A 15,624-nucleotide genomic window follows, 5' to 3' on the forward strand; every position below is an offset into this window, starting at 1 on the left:
AATGTCAACGGGTCACTACCAGATCATCAGTTACAGATGAGCAATCTGTTTATCTGGTTCGTTATCCACTGAATCCATTAGAATGGGTGTCTAGTTAGCTCCAAAAGGAGGAGGGAGCAGTGAATTACTGTAACACCCTCTTAAGTACAGCTCTCCCAAAGTTCGCCTCCGCAGTCAAACGCAAGTCAAGCGCTTAATGTTTCACAAAAGACTGTTCAGAAGACCAAGTGGCAGCCTTACAGATATCCTGAAAGGATATGCCGGACAAAAACGCCGCAGATGTCCCATAAGCTCTAAGCTTTGATGGATTGAGGCGCTGGAATCTTTTGAATAGAGTAGGCAAGGCGAATGGTCTCCACCAGCCAATGCAAAAGCCTTTGTCGACAATGCTTGACCCATATAGCAATAGCAATATGAAGGCCCTTGTAAAATATAAGTAGTCTCTTCGACGTTCAAAATGGTTTTGTCCTATAGAGGTAATAAAGCAGTGCCCTACGGACATCCAACCAATGGAGTGCCTTCTCCAGAGGTGTGGATGGTGACCTGAAGAAGGTGGGCAGTACAATGTCCGGATTGACATGGAAATTAGTCATGATCTTAGGCAAAAAAAGGCAATGTCCGGGCGTAGGAGAACCTTATCCGGGTAGAACCAGGTCTAAGGCACATCCACCCGGAGTGCCGTAAGTTCACTCACCCTGCGAGCAGTGGTGATAGCCACCAAGAAGGCGGTTTTTAAAGAAACATGTTTTAGGCTTGCAAGAACTCATGGGCTCAAATGATGGTTCCGTCAAAGCAGAAAGGACCAAAGAGATGCTCCATTGTTCCAGGGGCTTACAGAGAGGTGGATAGAGATTCATGAGGCCTTTCAGGAAACTCTTACAGGAAGGATGAGAGAACAACGTCTTGCCATCCCAGCCAGGATGCCTGGACAACAGGGCAGCGAGGTGGACCCTTATGGACACATTGGAGAGTTTAGATGCCTTCAGAGCTGTGAGATAGAGCAAGACATCCTGGATGTTAGCGCCTTTGGGACGGAAGCCATGGTCCCTTGCATAAGCAGTAAATCTCTTCCACTTACTGGTGTAGTTATTCCTGGTAGAAAATTTACGTGCATTTAGCAGGATCTTTTTTAACAGTCAATTCGCCACAGTCAGTTGCAGTGTGAGAACCTCGGGGTTCAGAACTAGTCTCTCTTCTTGCGTCAGCAGATCCGGACAGTTTGGCAGTCTTTGGAACATCTGTCGTGACTCACACTGACGGAGGCTGCATTTGAAATGGCACCCCCCTGAGGAGAGCGAGCGAAAGATCAGCCCCAGCACAAGCAGTTCATCTGCAGGGTTGTCCCTGAGCAAATTGAAAGACGATAAGAACCACAGCTGTAGTTTTCTCATTTTCAATCGGGTGTAATGCACCATCGACTTGCAAGAGGCCATCAGGCCTAACAGGCATTGAATCTGATGTGCTGCTTGTAAGCCAGTGTCTTGAAACTGTCGAACCAACAACGCAATGGCCTGATAACAATCCTCTGGTAGAAATGCCAGCCCCAGTGTAGCATCTAGCAGTGCTCCAATGTACGGTATGGTGGTTACTGTTGTCAGGTTGGATTTTTTCCAGTTGACCTGTATCCTGAGGTCCTGGAGAAGTTGCAACATGTATTGTATCTGTGAACTTAACTCTTTTCTGTCTTTGGATGACAGGAGCCAATCGTCGAGAAAGGGATACAGATTCATTCCTTTTGTTCTTAAGTGGGCTACAACTACCACCATGCACTTGGTGAAGATACACAGGGCAGTTCAAAGCCCGAAGGGCAGAACTTGGTATTGGTAGATCTTGGTGCTCACTGTGAACCGTAGATACTTCCGGCAGGATGGCTGGATTCCTATGTGAAAATAGGGATCTTTTAAATCTAATGTCACAAGCCACCTTTCCTGATGCAGAAGTAGTAGGACATATTGTAACGTCATCATCTGATACTTTTTCACAGAGATGAACTTGTTCAGATGTCTTAAGTCCATAATCGGCCGGAGCTTGCCATCTTTCTTCAGGATTTGGAAATAACAGGAGTAAAACCCCTCCCGTCGCTGTGCCCATCGCTCTGGAACTATTGGTCCCTTTTGTAGAAGTTCCTGGACCTCCTGAAGTAGGGCTGATGTTGCTTTTGTGAAGCAGATGCCCCTGAACAAAGGGCGTGTTTTGAATTCTATAGCATAGCCTGATGTGACAATTTTCAAAATCCACCGAACTGATGTTATATTGCACTATGCTTGTGCATGACTTGCCAACCTGATGGAGTTGATGGCTAGTGGAGCCGGCTGCGAGATGGTGTAGGCCGGAATCAAGTCCTCCCTGATGTTCTGGGAGGGAGAGCAAAGGAGTTTTCCAGGTAGTTGCAATGGTCTGGCTTGCACCTCAAAGCCTCTGCTTGTTCCCCTCGGATTGCTTGTTACGTTGATTCGAGGCAAATTTTCCACGTTGAACCAGGCGTTTAGTGTACGGTTGGTAGTCCCTGTGGTCCTGTTGTTTATATGTGGCCCGGGGGTGATAAAAGGACCTTTGTTTTCCACGATAGGATGTGGAGGTTGAAGCTGAAGATGTAAAAGTTTTGGCGGTAAACTTGGACTTTTTCATCTTCTCCATAGTGGCATCAGTTTCCTCTGAAAAGAGGCTTTTACCATCAAATGGCAGTCCCTCTATTTTATTTTTCATATCTTGTTATAGAGCCGCTGACCTCAACCAAGCATGACGACGGAGGGTAATGGTCATAGTGATGGACCGGGATTCAGACTCCGCCAAGTGCTTTGCCGTGCTTAACTGCTGACAGATAAGATCACCTGCCTTCTGTAGTGTTTTTCGGAATCTGAGTTTCAGTTCCTCTGGTGACAAAGTATCTAAGTCCTTTTCTAGGTTCTCCCAGATACAATAACTGTATTTTGCCATGCATGCAGAGTAATTGGCCACCTTAATAGAAAGACAGGCAGTGCAGTAGAGCTTCCTTCCCATCACGTCCATCTTCCTGCCTTCATCCGCAGTGGTGGTGTGTCTCCTTTCCGACCTGGAGGTGGTTACACAATCAATAACCAGCGAGTTTGGGACCGGATGTTTAAACAGGCATGTATTGTCCTGCTCCTGCACTCAAAAAAGGCCCTCCAAACATTTGGAAGTAGGCACAGAAGTATGCGGTTCCTGCCATGCGCACTGTGCTGCATTGGAGATGATGGGGTGGCAAAGCAACTGGTTGAGTGGATTGAGAACGTTGCATAAAATCGTACACTGGATCGTCGATAGTCTTCAGCTGCGAGGACATATCCAGCCCCAAGGCCGCGGCCATCTGTTTCATGTGAGAGTGATATGGTTTAAGTTCTTCTGTTGGTAAAACATGCGCAGGTGTGGCGACATCTGGTGATGGGTTGGCCTCCACCGTTTCAGTATCCGATTCGAAGTCAGAAGACCCATGTTGACTATGATCAGAATCAGGGTCAGAAACAGAGCGGTGAGATGGGTCTGTCCGTGGCGACTGCAGATGCAGGGGGACAGGTGCCAGTATGGGGTCTGTCTGTGCCACTGTCGTGGTAAAGCATCGTAACGGAGTTTGAGTATGTGTAGTCAGAAGGAGGGTCTGAGTCCCTGCCATATTGCACACTTTTACAGGAGCAGGTGGAGCATCCCCTGCTGAGAGTGGGTGGATGGGAAGTGCGGAAGGGGTCTTTGGATGTTTTTGGATTGTGGAAATTCTTTTTTCCCCAAGCGCGGTCCTCCCAAAAGTAATACGCCACACCAGGCGAAGAGGTGCTTGGCAGCGCTGTCTCCCTTGATGGAGACACATAGTGTCTGAAGTTGCAAGTGTGCCATGGTGCGGTGGTAGCAAGCCAAGCCGCAGTCAACAGCTGAGGTGCCGCCTTGGCAACAGGAGCCGCCTCATCCTCCGAACGCTGAAATCCATGAAATGTAGAGGGAGTAGTGTTTGCCGAATCCAACATCTTGAGAAGAGGATCCAAAGGTGGTGCCTGTGTGTCCGAAACATTTGCGTCCTAGAGGGTGAACGTTATAGGGGCCCGGAATCTTGGGGTCACAGTGGTGATATTAGCCGGGGTGTTTTAGGTGGTCACCTGCTCTCCATCCCTCGATGTCGAAGGGGATCAAATAGGCGTCGGTGCAGGCACTAGGTTCCTAGCTGCCTGTATTGAGTGTGACGATGCTGGCGTGGGTTGTAATGCAGATATGATCAGCGTCGAGAGCTGTTGTTCCCTCGGAGAGTGCCCTGTCGCTTCCATCGATGTCGTTGTCGATGTCTTCGACATCAGGGATGTGTGTTGGGCCGATGTCAAAGCTGTATTTGACATAGAAGTCTTTGATGTCGAGCCAAGCGGTGTTTTCGGCATCAAAGGTTTCGGTGTCGATTTCCTCGATGTCGGTGGTGCTGTTGATGCCAAGACGAAGACGATATTCTGAGCAGAACTCAGAGACGGCATTGACTCAGACAATCTTCACTGGTCTCCGCGGTTTTTAGCGGGCTCACCCGCAGCCGCCATTTTATCACCCAGACTCTTTAAGGACTTAGGGGTCTTCACAGAGGACATAGAGGTTTTAGACTGGGACGAACCCATGGCCCTCACGCCTTGCGTCTGAGGAGACTTCGATGAAGAGGGTGCAGCTAACACATCATTGTAAATTGCAGCCCTTAAACGTAGTTCCCGATTCCTCTTCGTTTGTTTAGAGAAGGACTGACAAATCTTGCAGGGTGAAATAACGTGGGCCTCCCCCAAACACAGTAAACACAAACTATGGCCATCTTGTGAGGGTAACTTTGCTTTGCACATAGTGCAGCGTTTAAAAGTCTTTTTTTCCTTTGGGGGTATCCATAGTACTCACGCCTTTAACTGTCCGTGGTCAATGAGCCAGAAACCAGTCCAATCTTTCATCAGATGGAATCAGCAAGAAGAGGCAAAATGTTAACAGTCCGAGGTCTTAACCAAGATCAATCCGTCCAAATCAGAAATAGTATAGTAATAGTATAATAGTAAATAGTATTTTAGTAAATAGTAAAGAGAATAGTAGAAAAACAGTCCGGGTAAAAACCAAATTAGGCAGCAAAAAGGAGAACTCTTGAGAAGAAAAAGGAACCAGAACGAAGGAGCCGCAGAAATCGAGAGAGTGATCTCTACGGCGGTCGCAAAGGAACTGAGGTGCCTGCGTTGCCTCCCGCCTTAAATAGCCACGTGGTCACGTGGGGCAGGGCACAGGCGACGAAAAGGAGCTGTGGAACTCGACATAGAGAGGCTTCCGCACAGGCGCAGAACCCATTCTAATGGATTCAACAGATCACGAACCAGATCACAAAGCTATACAACAGCAGGTGAGAAACCTAGAGTTTTAGATAACTCTCCCCCTCAGAAGAGAAAGAGGTTGTGACTGCCTTGAGGAAGGATTCTTCAAGCTGAGAAATCCCTCACTCTTTTTGTTTAAGTCCTCCTCCTCTCACCAAATAGAGTTACATTAGCTGCATCCACCTATATGTCTGTTAAATGTACCCCGAGCCCACAAAATTCCATCCCATTGATTAACATGGGGGGCAGTTGGGGGAGTGATTGGTGCCTTTAGGTTCTTCTTTCTAGAGATTTTTTTAAAAAACCACCAATATATCTTCAGGTCACCCCAAGACCATCAGAAACTGACCTGCAAGAACTCTGGTCAAGCATCCATAAGGATAACAATTATAGCTCTTTGGGGAAAATATAAAATACCCAAGATAATCTTCATCTCATTAGAAAGTGGTTCTAATTCTCCCCACTGGCCTGGCACAGAGTTTGTCCCTGACAGTGGGCCTATGAGATCGGATAGGGATTCTGTTGGTGTACCAACCACCCCGCTGCACCTCAGTCTCCCTTCCTGAGCTGGTGGGGGTGGTCTTGGAGGTGGCATTGGATTCCCCTAGGCTTATTAGGGAACTTCAGTGTCCATGCCAAGGCCTCCCTAGCAGGAGCGGCTCAGGACTTCATGGCCGCCATGACAACCATGAGCCTATCTCAACTGATATCAAGTTCTGCTCATGAGGTGGGACATACGCTGGACCTGGTTTTGCCAACCAGGAACTGAATGATCTTCAGGTGTGGGAGTTTGACATAACTCCTTTGTCATGGACAGATCATCATCTGGTGTTTAGTTTGACTGCTTCGACCAACCTCTGCAGAGATGGTGGACCAATTAGAATGTTCTGCCCCCGAAGGCTTATGGAGCCACTCTGTTTCCAGACACCCTTTAGGGAGTTTCCAGTGTCCAGAACTGGTGACACTGTTGAGGCCCTGGTGAATCTCTGGAATGTGGAGACAGCCCAGGCTACTGATATGGTCACTCCGAAATGACCTTTCCAGCTTGGTGGAGCTTAGGGCGATGAAACACTCAGACTATTGCTAGAGCCACACTGGAGGAAGACTCGTAATGAATCTGAACAAACACAAGCTAGAGCTCATTTTAAGGACTAATCCATGGCGGTGGGGGCAGCAAAGAAATGTTTTTTCTCTGCCTCCCTTCTGTCTGCAGAGTGTAGGCCAGCAGAGCTGTTTCAGGTGGAAAAATCATTGCTTCGCAGGCCACCGGGTGATGGGGGAAGAACCATCAGCAGCCCTCTATGACCAGTTTGCATATCACTTCGCAGATAAAATCGCTCACATCCATGCTGATTTGGACTCCAGGATTTTGGCAGTTCCAGGAGACATGCCTTGGCAACCATCTGGTCCAATTGTGATGGATTCCTTTCAGTTAGTGAAGCCTGAGGAAGTGGACAAGATCCTAGGCAGTGTGCGGGCAACATCATATGCTCTGGTCCCTTGCCCTTCATGGCTAGTAAAATCTGCCAGGGAAGGGACTGGTAAGTGGTTGGAGCCAATTATTAATGCTTCACTAAGCGAAGGAAAGATGCCATCGAGCCTCAAGCAGGCGGTGGTAAGACCACTATTAAAAAAGCCCTCCCTTGATTCCACCAGTTTTGGAACTATCAGCCTATATCTAACCTTCCCTAAGCAATGTGATAGAGCACATGATGTTTATGCAGCTGCAAAGGGTCTTGGATGAAACAGATTATCTAGACATTTCAGTCTGGCTTTTGCCCTGGGTTTGGGACTGAAACTGCTTTGGTCAGCCTGGTGGATGACCTATGCTGGGAACTAGACAGGGAGAGTGCGTCCCTGTTGGTTCTGCTGGACCTCTCAGCAACATTTGATACCATAGACCATGATATCCTTCTAGACCACCTCTCAGGTATAGGGATTGGGGGTAGTGCATTGGAGTGGTTCCGGTCTTTTCTTGCGGGGGAGGTTCTAGAAGGTGGTCCTGGGGGACTTCTGCTTGACTCTTTGGCCTCTGGACTATGGGGTCCCACAAGGTTCAGTATTGTCCCCCATGCTGTTTAACATCTACATGAAACTGCTGGGAGAGGTCATCAGGCGGTTTGGGCTGAAGTGTCATCAATACACAGATGACACTCAGCTCTACCTTTCCCTGATATCAGATCCTAGGGAAGCAGCAGATGTCCTGAACCAGGGGCTGGAAGCAGGGATGGGCTGGCTAGAAAACAGGTTGAATCCAGACAAGACAGAGGTGCGATTGGTCAGTAGGAAAGCCAATTGGGATAGGGTAATTCAACCAGCTCTGGATGGTGTTATACTCCCCTTGAAAGAGCAAGTGCGTAGCTTGGGGATGTTGCTAGAGCCAGCTCTGCTTTTGGATGCTTAGGTGAAGGCAGTGGCCAGAGATGCCTTTGCACAGTTTCGGCTAGTATGCCAGCTACAGCCCTTTCTTGAGAAGACAGATCCGGCCATGGTTACCCATTTCTTAGTCACGTCACAATGCGCTCTACGTGGATTACTGCAATGCGCTCTACGTGGGGCAGTCCTTGGAAAATATTCAGAAGCTTAGTTGGTGCAGAATGCAGCTGCCAGGGTTCTCTCTGGAACTACTCGCTCAGAGCATATTACAGTAAACCTGTTCTGAAAGCTGCACTGGTTGACAATTTGTTTCCGGATCCAATTCAAGATTCTGGTTACTACCTTTAAAGCCCTTAATGGCTTGGGCTCTGGATACCGGAAGGACCACCTGCTTCCAAGGGTTCTGCCCACCCAACAAGATCAGGCGGGCCTTTGCTCTGTGTAACGACGTTAAGAAAGGCTAGATTGTTATGCACACAGAACAGGGCCTTCTCTGCTGCTGCCCCGAGACTCTGGAATGTTCTCCCAGTAAACATTCACTCTGTGACAACTGTGGCTGCTTTTAAAGAACAACTAAATACTTTTTTTATTTACCCAGGCTTTTACTTCCTAGAGGCTCCAGGTTTCTCAGCTTTCTTGTGATTGTTTATTTTTAATTGTTTCTTGGTGTTTTATGGTTTTAATGTTTGATTGATTTTAAGGTTTTAAATGTAACTTTTATGGAATTTTATTGTATTTTAACTTTTGTAAACCACCTTGAGATGCATTATGAAAGGGGGTATAAAAACTGAACAATCAATCAATAAAAGGCATGGATGGGGTTGTGGAAAGGAACACTATCCTGAAGGTGACACAGCAAACTGCATGAGCCGGGCCATCTATCTGGCCGTTGCATAGATGGCTGCAGTGGCTTCCTTCCATGTTGGCCTTAAGGAAAAGACATGACTAGAAGAACATGGCACTCTGCTTTTATTTATTTAAAATATTTATAACCTGCCCCTCCAGTCCAATACTGCTCAGGGAGACTCACATAATACTTTACCACTGCTAAACTAACCCTGCTCAGGCCCATCTTCTGCCATGCCAGCTCAAAGGATAAATATAGTAGTGGAGGAGGAAAGAGGAGAGGTGGAAGACCGCCCCAACTGACTGTGATGTGGTGGGCCAAGGTCCATTAAGCAACAACAATACCCTTCCCTTGCCTATAAAGGATCCCATCCTTGTCTAAGACATGTTGGAATGAGAGTGAAAGAAAAAAATATTGTTCTATAACTAAGCAACAAGGGTGAGCTCCAGGGAGTTCAGCAAGTGTCCTGCTCCCTATTACTATGGAGGACCAGTCTGGAAGCCTCTCCTCCACAAAATGGTCATTTAGCAAGCTGGCCCTTCTTTCTGTCCGCAATCCCAAAGCCCTCTTTCCTGCCTCCAGGGAAGGAAACAAAATTCACTCTGCCATACTACCAATAACTTACAAGAAGATTACTTTATCATAGCAATTCAGAATATTTAGTCAATTAATTATTTTCAAATCCTGTATTTCACAATAATTGCTTACCAGGCCAGAGAAGGGGACAAGTTCACCTCCAGTAGCCAAGGCTTGAGACTCGAATCAATTAGGACATCAAAGCCATAAAGTTCTGAAACAAAGGACATACAACATGTCTAGTTAGGATGTAACTATTTCCAAGGGTTCAACACACAACCTTCTCCCAATACAGATAACCAATCTACCATGTGGGAAAGTGGTTTTGTTATGTTTTTTAAATGTTAAAGTGCTACAATATGGATGGCCCTGCCTAGTTTTAAACTATCCCATTGTTGCAACTGCTTCACCCTTAGTTACCAACTCCTTCTGTTTTTGAGTAAAGACTGTAGTTCCACCTATCTTCCCATGCATTGCTGAGACATTTTTGTGACTACTTCCTCACTCTTTGATAGCAGATGTAAATAGTTTGTTCTGTTTTCACTGTCATAAGAGTTCACTCATCATGTTAAGAGTGTTTGCATTGGTTTCCAAATATCTATTATATTAATTCTCATAGACGTGCCTCTGTTGGGATGTGTTCCAGCAACCCAGAGGATTGACTGGGCAGCAGAGGTGCCGGATTGGCTGGGCAGCAGTTGGCCGCGTAGGGAAGTGGCCGCTTGGGGAGGAAAGGAAAGGAAGGAAAGCAGGCAAGCGGAGAGGAGAACTGAACGGACTGGGGCAGAAGGGAGGGGGGAAGCTGTGGGGAGAGAAAGCAGCAGAGCCTGGCTGGGCAGAGACAAACGGCTGGCCGCTTCGGAAGATGCTCGCTAGAGGGAGGGCCGTGCAGGAAGGAGCCGGCTGGAAGCTTGGCTGCCCGACACCAGGGGCTGGAGGAAGGAGGAGGCAGCAACGGCCAGCGGGGAAAACACAAGCAGGCTAAAAATCAGCAAGGAGGAGCACAAATGAGAGACAGAGAAAGAGGGGAAAACGGAGGAGGGAGCAAGCCTGGGCAGAAGGCTTTGGGAGGAGGGGACTAGGGCAGAAGGCTTGGCGGGGAGGGGACTGTCGCACAGATGCTCTGTGTGGGATCAGCTAGTATATGTAATAATCCCCCACACACACACAAAAAAGCAATTTCCCTTTAATCAAGTGGATCTTTTAATGGTTCTTCCATGGTGTGCACATGTACACTACCCTCATAAGGTTTAAAAAAACAGAAAACTTTATTTTATATGCTAAAATCAAGATAAGCACACACACACACACACACACACACAACTTGAGCCCAAAACGTTTTGGAGGCCATTATAGAAGCCTCTAAAACGTTTTGGCAACCAGGGCCGTTTTGGGTTTCGGAGGCGGTGGGGGTGCTCTTACCCCTCCCACCACATTTCCCCCACTGGCGCTCCATTGTATCAAAGCCCCTTGGTGCGGCAGCGTACCTCCCTGCCGCCCCTTTGCCATCCTCGGCCGGAAGTGGCCAGAAGTACTGGGCGGCACATGTGCGCCCAGTACTTCCGGCCAAGGGCAACAATGGGGCAGCAGGGAGGTACGCTGCCGCCCCGAGGGGCTTTGATACAACAGAGCGCCAGCGGGGGAAATGCGGCGGGAGGGGTAAGTGCACACTCCCCCGCCCCTTAAGGAAGCACCCCCTCTGGCTCCAAAATGCAGAGGAGCGGTTCCAGGCACATCCCTAACACACACACACACACACACACACACACACACACACAAACACACAGCCCTCATCACGCAACATGAATTTACACAAGTTCAGAGTTATCATAGTACAGTTTCTCAGTAAAGGAAAAATCACAAAACAAATATGTTTTTAAAATACGGCAACTGTTTAATTTTTTAAAAAGTATACAATACTTGGAATTGTGAAATCTGAAAATTATTGGTTGGTCGGGCGGGGGGGAAGTAGAGGAAGGGCGTAGGGATGAGAAGCTGTTCCTTAGAAGACAACATGAGCCATGAAACTGTACTAGAGCTCAGGGTAATGCCCTTCCTGTTTAGCATCACCAGCCAAATAATTGGATTAATAATACAATCATCCAAGTGTAAGGAAGCCTCATTTCTTGGTGAAGACTCCAACTACACAAGGATGCACAGTAGAAAGAAATCTACACTATATGAATGCAGATAGACCAAGAAAAAAACCCTGATGTGATAATTTGATCATCTACATTCACTTTTGTCAGATGAAATTTGATTCTCCTACAATAAGTTATGTGTACACCTTTTCCCAGTAGAACTCAGGAGTCCCCGTCCGCCCCAGTAAAATATGAATCTGCAAAAAGAAAGCACACAACAATGGATAGGTGAATCAAAGTGTTAGGGGAGAGGAGGAGAGAAGAAATAGAGAAAATAGAAGAACTACAGATACCTTCCAGCGTTTCATCTCTCCAGACACAAATATTTACAGCTTTTCTGAACACATTTGTACACATTTATGCACAGAGGAAGCTCTGTCACAATGTCCTCAAATATTTGCACAGCTAAGAAGCACAGCTTCATCAGCAAAGGAGTAGGAAGAGGGGGCTTTGTGAGTGAGGAAGAGATGAGAAAGACAAGAAAGGCAACTCAATGTAGTCATAGATGGGCTTTCTCTAGGGCAAGGTTTAATGCCTTCCCTTCAGCGCTTTTATATGGGAAGTATAACAAATTGCCCTATGAAAAGCGCATATGTCCTTGTGGCCAGGAGATCGAGTCAATGGCCCATATTTTATTAAAATGTCCACTTTACCAGGATGTAAGGCAGCAATTAATCCATCCCTTGCTAAATAATTTGAAGGGGAAAACTGGGGATCTTCTTTTAAAGTACTTATTAGCCAATGAAGATTCAGTAATCTCCAGAACAGTTGCTAAGTACTGTTATGTGGCTTTTAAAATAAGAGTCTCAAATTCATGAGGGTATTCTTCTTTTTTAAAAAAACCTGCCATTTTTAGGTATATATACACACACTTATTTTAAATAATATACTCTTATTTTTTTATGTGATACTGAGTTTTTAATGATTGTACATCTCTCTTTTGGTCACTGACCGTAAATAAATAAAGTAAGTGAAAGAGAAAGGGAGGTTTGCTCCCTTTTATCCTCATTCTCTTCTCAAATTGAGGCCTATTATTGGTGCTGTCTTATACTTAAGGCTGTAAACTTTGTCTTTAGATTCCTAATTGTAACACATTAGACCATCTCCATCATTTTGACATCTGTCACATATTCATTTTGAACAACCTTTTCAAATAGCATCTCACTCAACACTAAAAATAATTCTAGATCAAAGCACCAGAATGCTACCGGTACTACTAGAGTCTTATTTGCATCTCTCCTCATTATTCCCTCTGAAAAAAGTGCTCCATTTTCTGTACAGCCTGGTAAATGCTACATCTCTTTGGAGATATCCAGAAGCACGTTCCTTCGCTCAAAACATACATCCACAGCATCTCCCCAAGGTAACTTCACAGATTGTCCTTTCCATACAGGGATTCTTCACACTATCAATGTGATGTTGGTTAGACAAAAAATGGAGATCTCAATTTTGTTTACCCACAGAGCATGTTGTGCAATCTCTGGATTTTTCTCCTATAGGCAAATAGGACATGGAGCCAAGACTGACAAGCCAATATAAGATCCTAGATTATAAATCTCAGTTCCATGTCTGTTTGGTGCATTGCCAACCAGAGATTGTCAAAAAATCTGAGTTCACACATTGTGCTCTGCGGGAGAACATATGCAGCAGGGATCTCAGTTTTTTGTGTGTCATACTAATGACTGCGTGAACTCACTCTCATTCAAGTGTTACCATGCATTAACCCAGGCTACACAAACACACGCAATTATCCACACTGGAGGAACACGCATTTTCTGACACATAATGCACTGATGTTGCCATAAGAAACATGCATGTGAAGAAAGATCCTAAATGGGTTTTTTCTGTGTAATGTTGGAAGATACTTTCAAATGTCCTCTGTGCTTTAAGTTTGCATTCCATATCTGTTACAAGAGAACCAAATGCCCAGGTTCACTTTCCAAACCAGGTTTATAAGTGGGAAGTATACAAAAAGCACAAAGGGTTGTATGAGCATTTTGCAGAAGTTTTAAATTTGAAGATTCTTATAAAAGAGTTAAATGAATTTATCTGAGCATGCAATAACCATACACTTCCAAGCACAAGACTAATTCTCAGGTAAAAGGCAACTTTATAGACAAGACAAAAGGGCTGTGAACAGTAGCTACGCCATTAGTCTTGGACACAGAACAAACTTGTACTTTAATTTGTACAACAGCCACTTCCCTCTTGCTAAATGACCATCTTTCCTAGCTCAGTTTGTCCTTCATGCACTTCATCATTCCCGCCCTCACCACACCATTCCCCATTTGTTTTTACCCCACTCCCAAGATGTCTTCACAGTACTCTTATTTCCCTCACTCTACCTGGTATGTTTCCCAGACTATGGGAAACACCTATATCGGGCAGCAGCGATATAGAAAAGGCATCATCTCATACTACGTGGGAGGAGGCAATGGTAAACCCCTCCTGTATTCTACCAAAGAAAACCACAGGACTCTGTGGTGCAAGGAGTCGAAATCGACGGCACACTTTACCTTTACTTGGTATGGACTTGAAAAACAAACAGGTAGCCTTTATTGTGCATCACTATATGTTTCTTTATATATACACACATACCACCACCACCACCACCTGCTTCCTCCATCTCCACATACTAAGGACTTTGGATCACAATTTGTTATCTACATATTTTTGAACTGCCATTTTGCGTCTAAACCTATCCCAACACACAACAATTGCCCAATTTTTCTCGGAAGATGTTTCACGTTTAGACAGCAATGCATAAATATTTCACATGGAACAACAAAATGCCTGCTGCCATTCTGGAGAACATACCAACTCATGCCAAGTACCAAGAGAGCTCATGAAGTTCAGAGGAAATTGATAGCTTGTGAACTCTACAAGGAACTCGGGCGCCTCCTCTACAGCTGCTTGCCACAGCCAGGCTTCACGGTGTCATTTCCCCTTTGTAAAGGGATTAGAAAAGCAGATTAATTAAAAGGAAGGCAGTGCTCTGGGATATCTCCTCTCAGCCTGCAGTACAAGGCCTGACAGCTCATGTTGCATCACTGATGTTAAGGGTAAAACAGAGGGAAAACTGAAGATCAGGTTTCCTTAGATGCTTTCCTAACTTTCCACTTGCACCCACTTCTACAAACAAATGGCTATTTCGTCTCCACAATCTTTCTTCACAGTTTGATACAAGTTCAGAAGGCAGTGACTGCTCATAAGATTCAGCAAGCTGAGCTTCTTCACAATACAGCAGCTTTGCAAACCAGCGTTCTGGTTATAAGGATCTGGAAAATTTATGGAAATACCATAGCACACCCCCCCCACGCACACACTTTAAAAAAAAAGTATTTGCCAATAGTAAACACTATTGGTAATAGTAAACAGTAATAGTAAACAGCTGGAACACATATTTGAGAGCTCTCAAACAAGGGCAGTGCATTCCCACAACACCACTTCATACAGAGTACTTATCTTTATTTAGTTAATCCAGATGCTAATGTTAGGTAGTCCAGGGGTTCCCAACCTTGGGCTCCTAGCTGTTGTTGGACTACAACCCTCATCAACCCCGAGCTACAGCCATTGTGGTTAGGGATTATGAGAGTTGTAGATCAACACTAGCTGGGAACCCCCAAGGTAGTCAGCAAAAAAATTAGAAGGTAACATGGGGCAGGGGCGGAATACAGCATGACCTCCATTGTGCAGCACTAGCATTTTAGGCTGACCTCTCATAACAGAGGTAGGAGTACAAGTAAAAGGAAAAAAGGAGACCATGATGCCCAATCTGTCACAGAAAGAAGAATGTGTGTCTGCTTCAAGGAAAAGCTTGCCTGATCATTTGCAGAAGCCAAAGGAGGAATTGGTAAGACACCTGGGAAAGAAGACAGCTGGGTTCAGCAAGCCAGTACTGACATTAGAGGTGCCGAGGCTGTGATTAACTCCCCTGGCTCTACTGGCACTCCAGTAGGGGTGGCACTTCAGAGATAAGAGAGGTAGGGAAGTGAGCTGGGAACCTCTATGAATCCATCATTCTGGCTAGCTGATTTCCACTTTGCCAGAGGAATCTCTACCTATAACGATGTGTCATACACAGACCTAGAATGTCATTAATAAGGGACTAGAGGCTTCTCCCCTCCTTACTGATGCTAACTAAGCTTGTAGGGGTCTAGTTCAAACCTAATGGTCAGCTGATTCCCACTAACTTAGCCCATAAGTTCCTCTTATGGGCCTTTCAAAGGCTGGGCTGTGTGTGGGGTGTGTGTGTGAATTTGTGTCAAACTGAAAACCTCTCTCAGGGCTCTGAACATCTACTCTAACGTGGAAGACAGGGGCCATCCCATGGATTATCACCCCTTGCCTGACACAGTGA

The 15,624-nt window shown here is 45.8% G+C and overlaps 1 protein-coding gene across 28 annotated transcripts in view; it reads right to left on the reverse strand.

The window, feature by feature from the left end:
* TTLL5 (tubulin tyrosine ligase like 5) overlaps positions 1-15,624 on the reverse strand; it is a 253,862-nt gene that overhangs the window by 188,538 nt on the left and 49,700 nt on the right. For all 28 annotated transcript variants that reach the window (XR_008309973.1, XR_008309988.1, XR_008309987.1 and 25 more), the window contains exon 13: positions 9,256-9,337. Coding sequence is in view for 23 of the 28 variants with exons in the window: in XM_053262503.1 (XP_053118478.1) it covers positions 9,256-9,337 (82 nt within the window). In the remaining 5 variants the exon portion in view is untranslated. The remainder of the gene's footprint in view (positions 1-9,255; positions 9,338-15,624) is intronic.

The sequence above is a fragment of the Hemicordylus capensis genome, chromosome 1 (assembly GCF_027244095.1).
Source record: "Hemicordylus capensis ecotype Gifberg chromosome 1, rHemCap1.1.pri, whole genome shotgun sequence".
NCBI classification, from domain to species: domain Eukaryota; kingdom Metazoa; phylum Chordata; class Lepidosauria; order Squamata; family Cordylidae; genus Hemicordylus; species Hemicordylus capensis.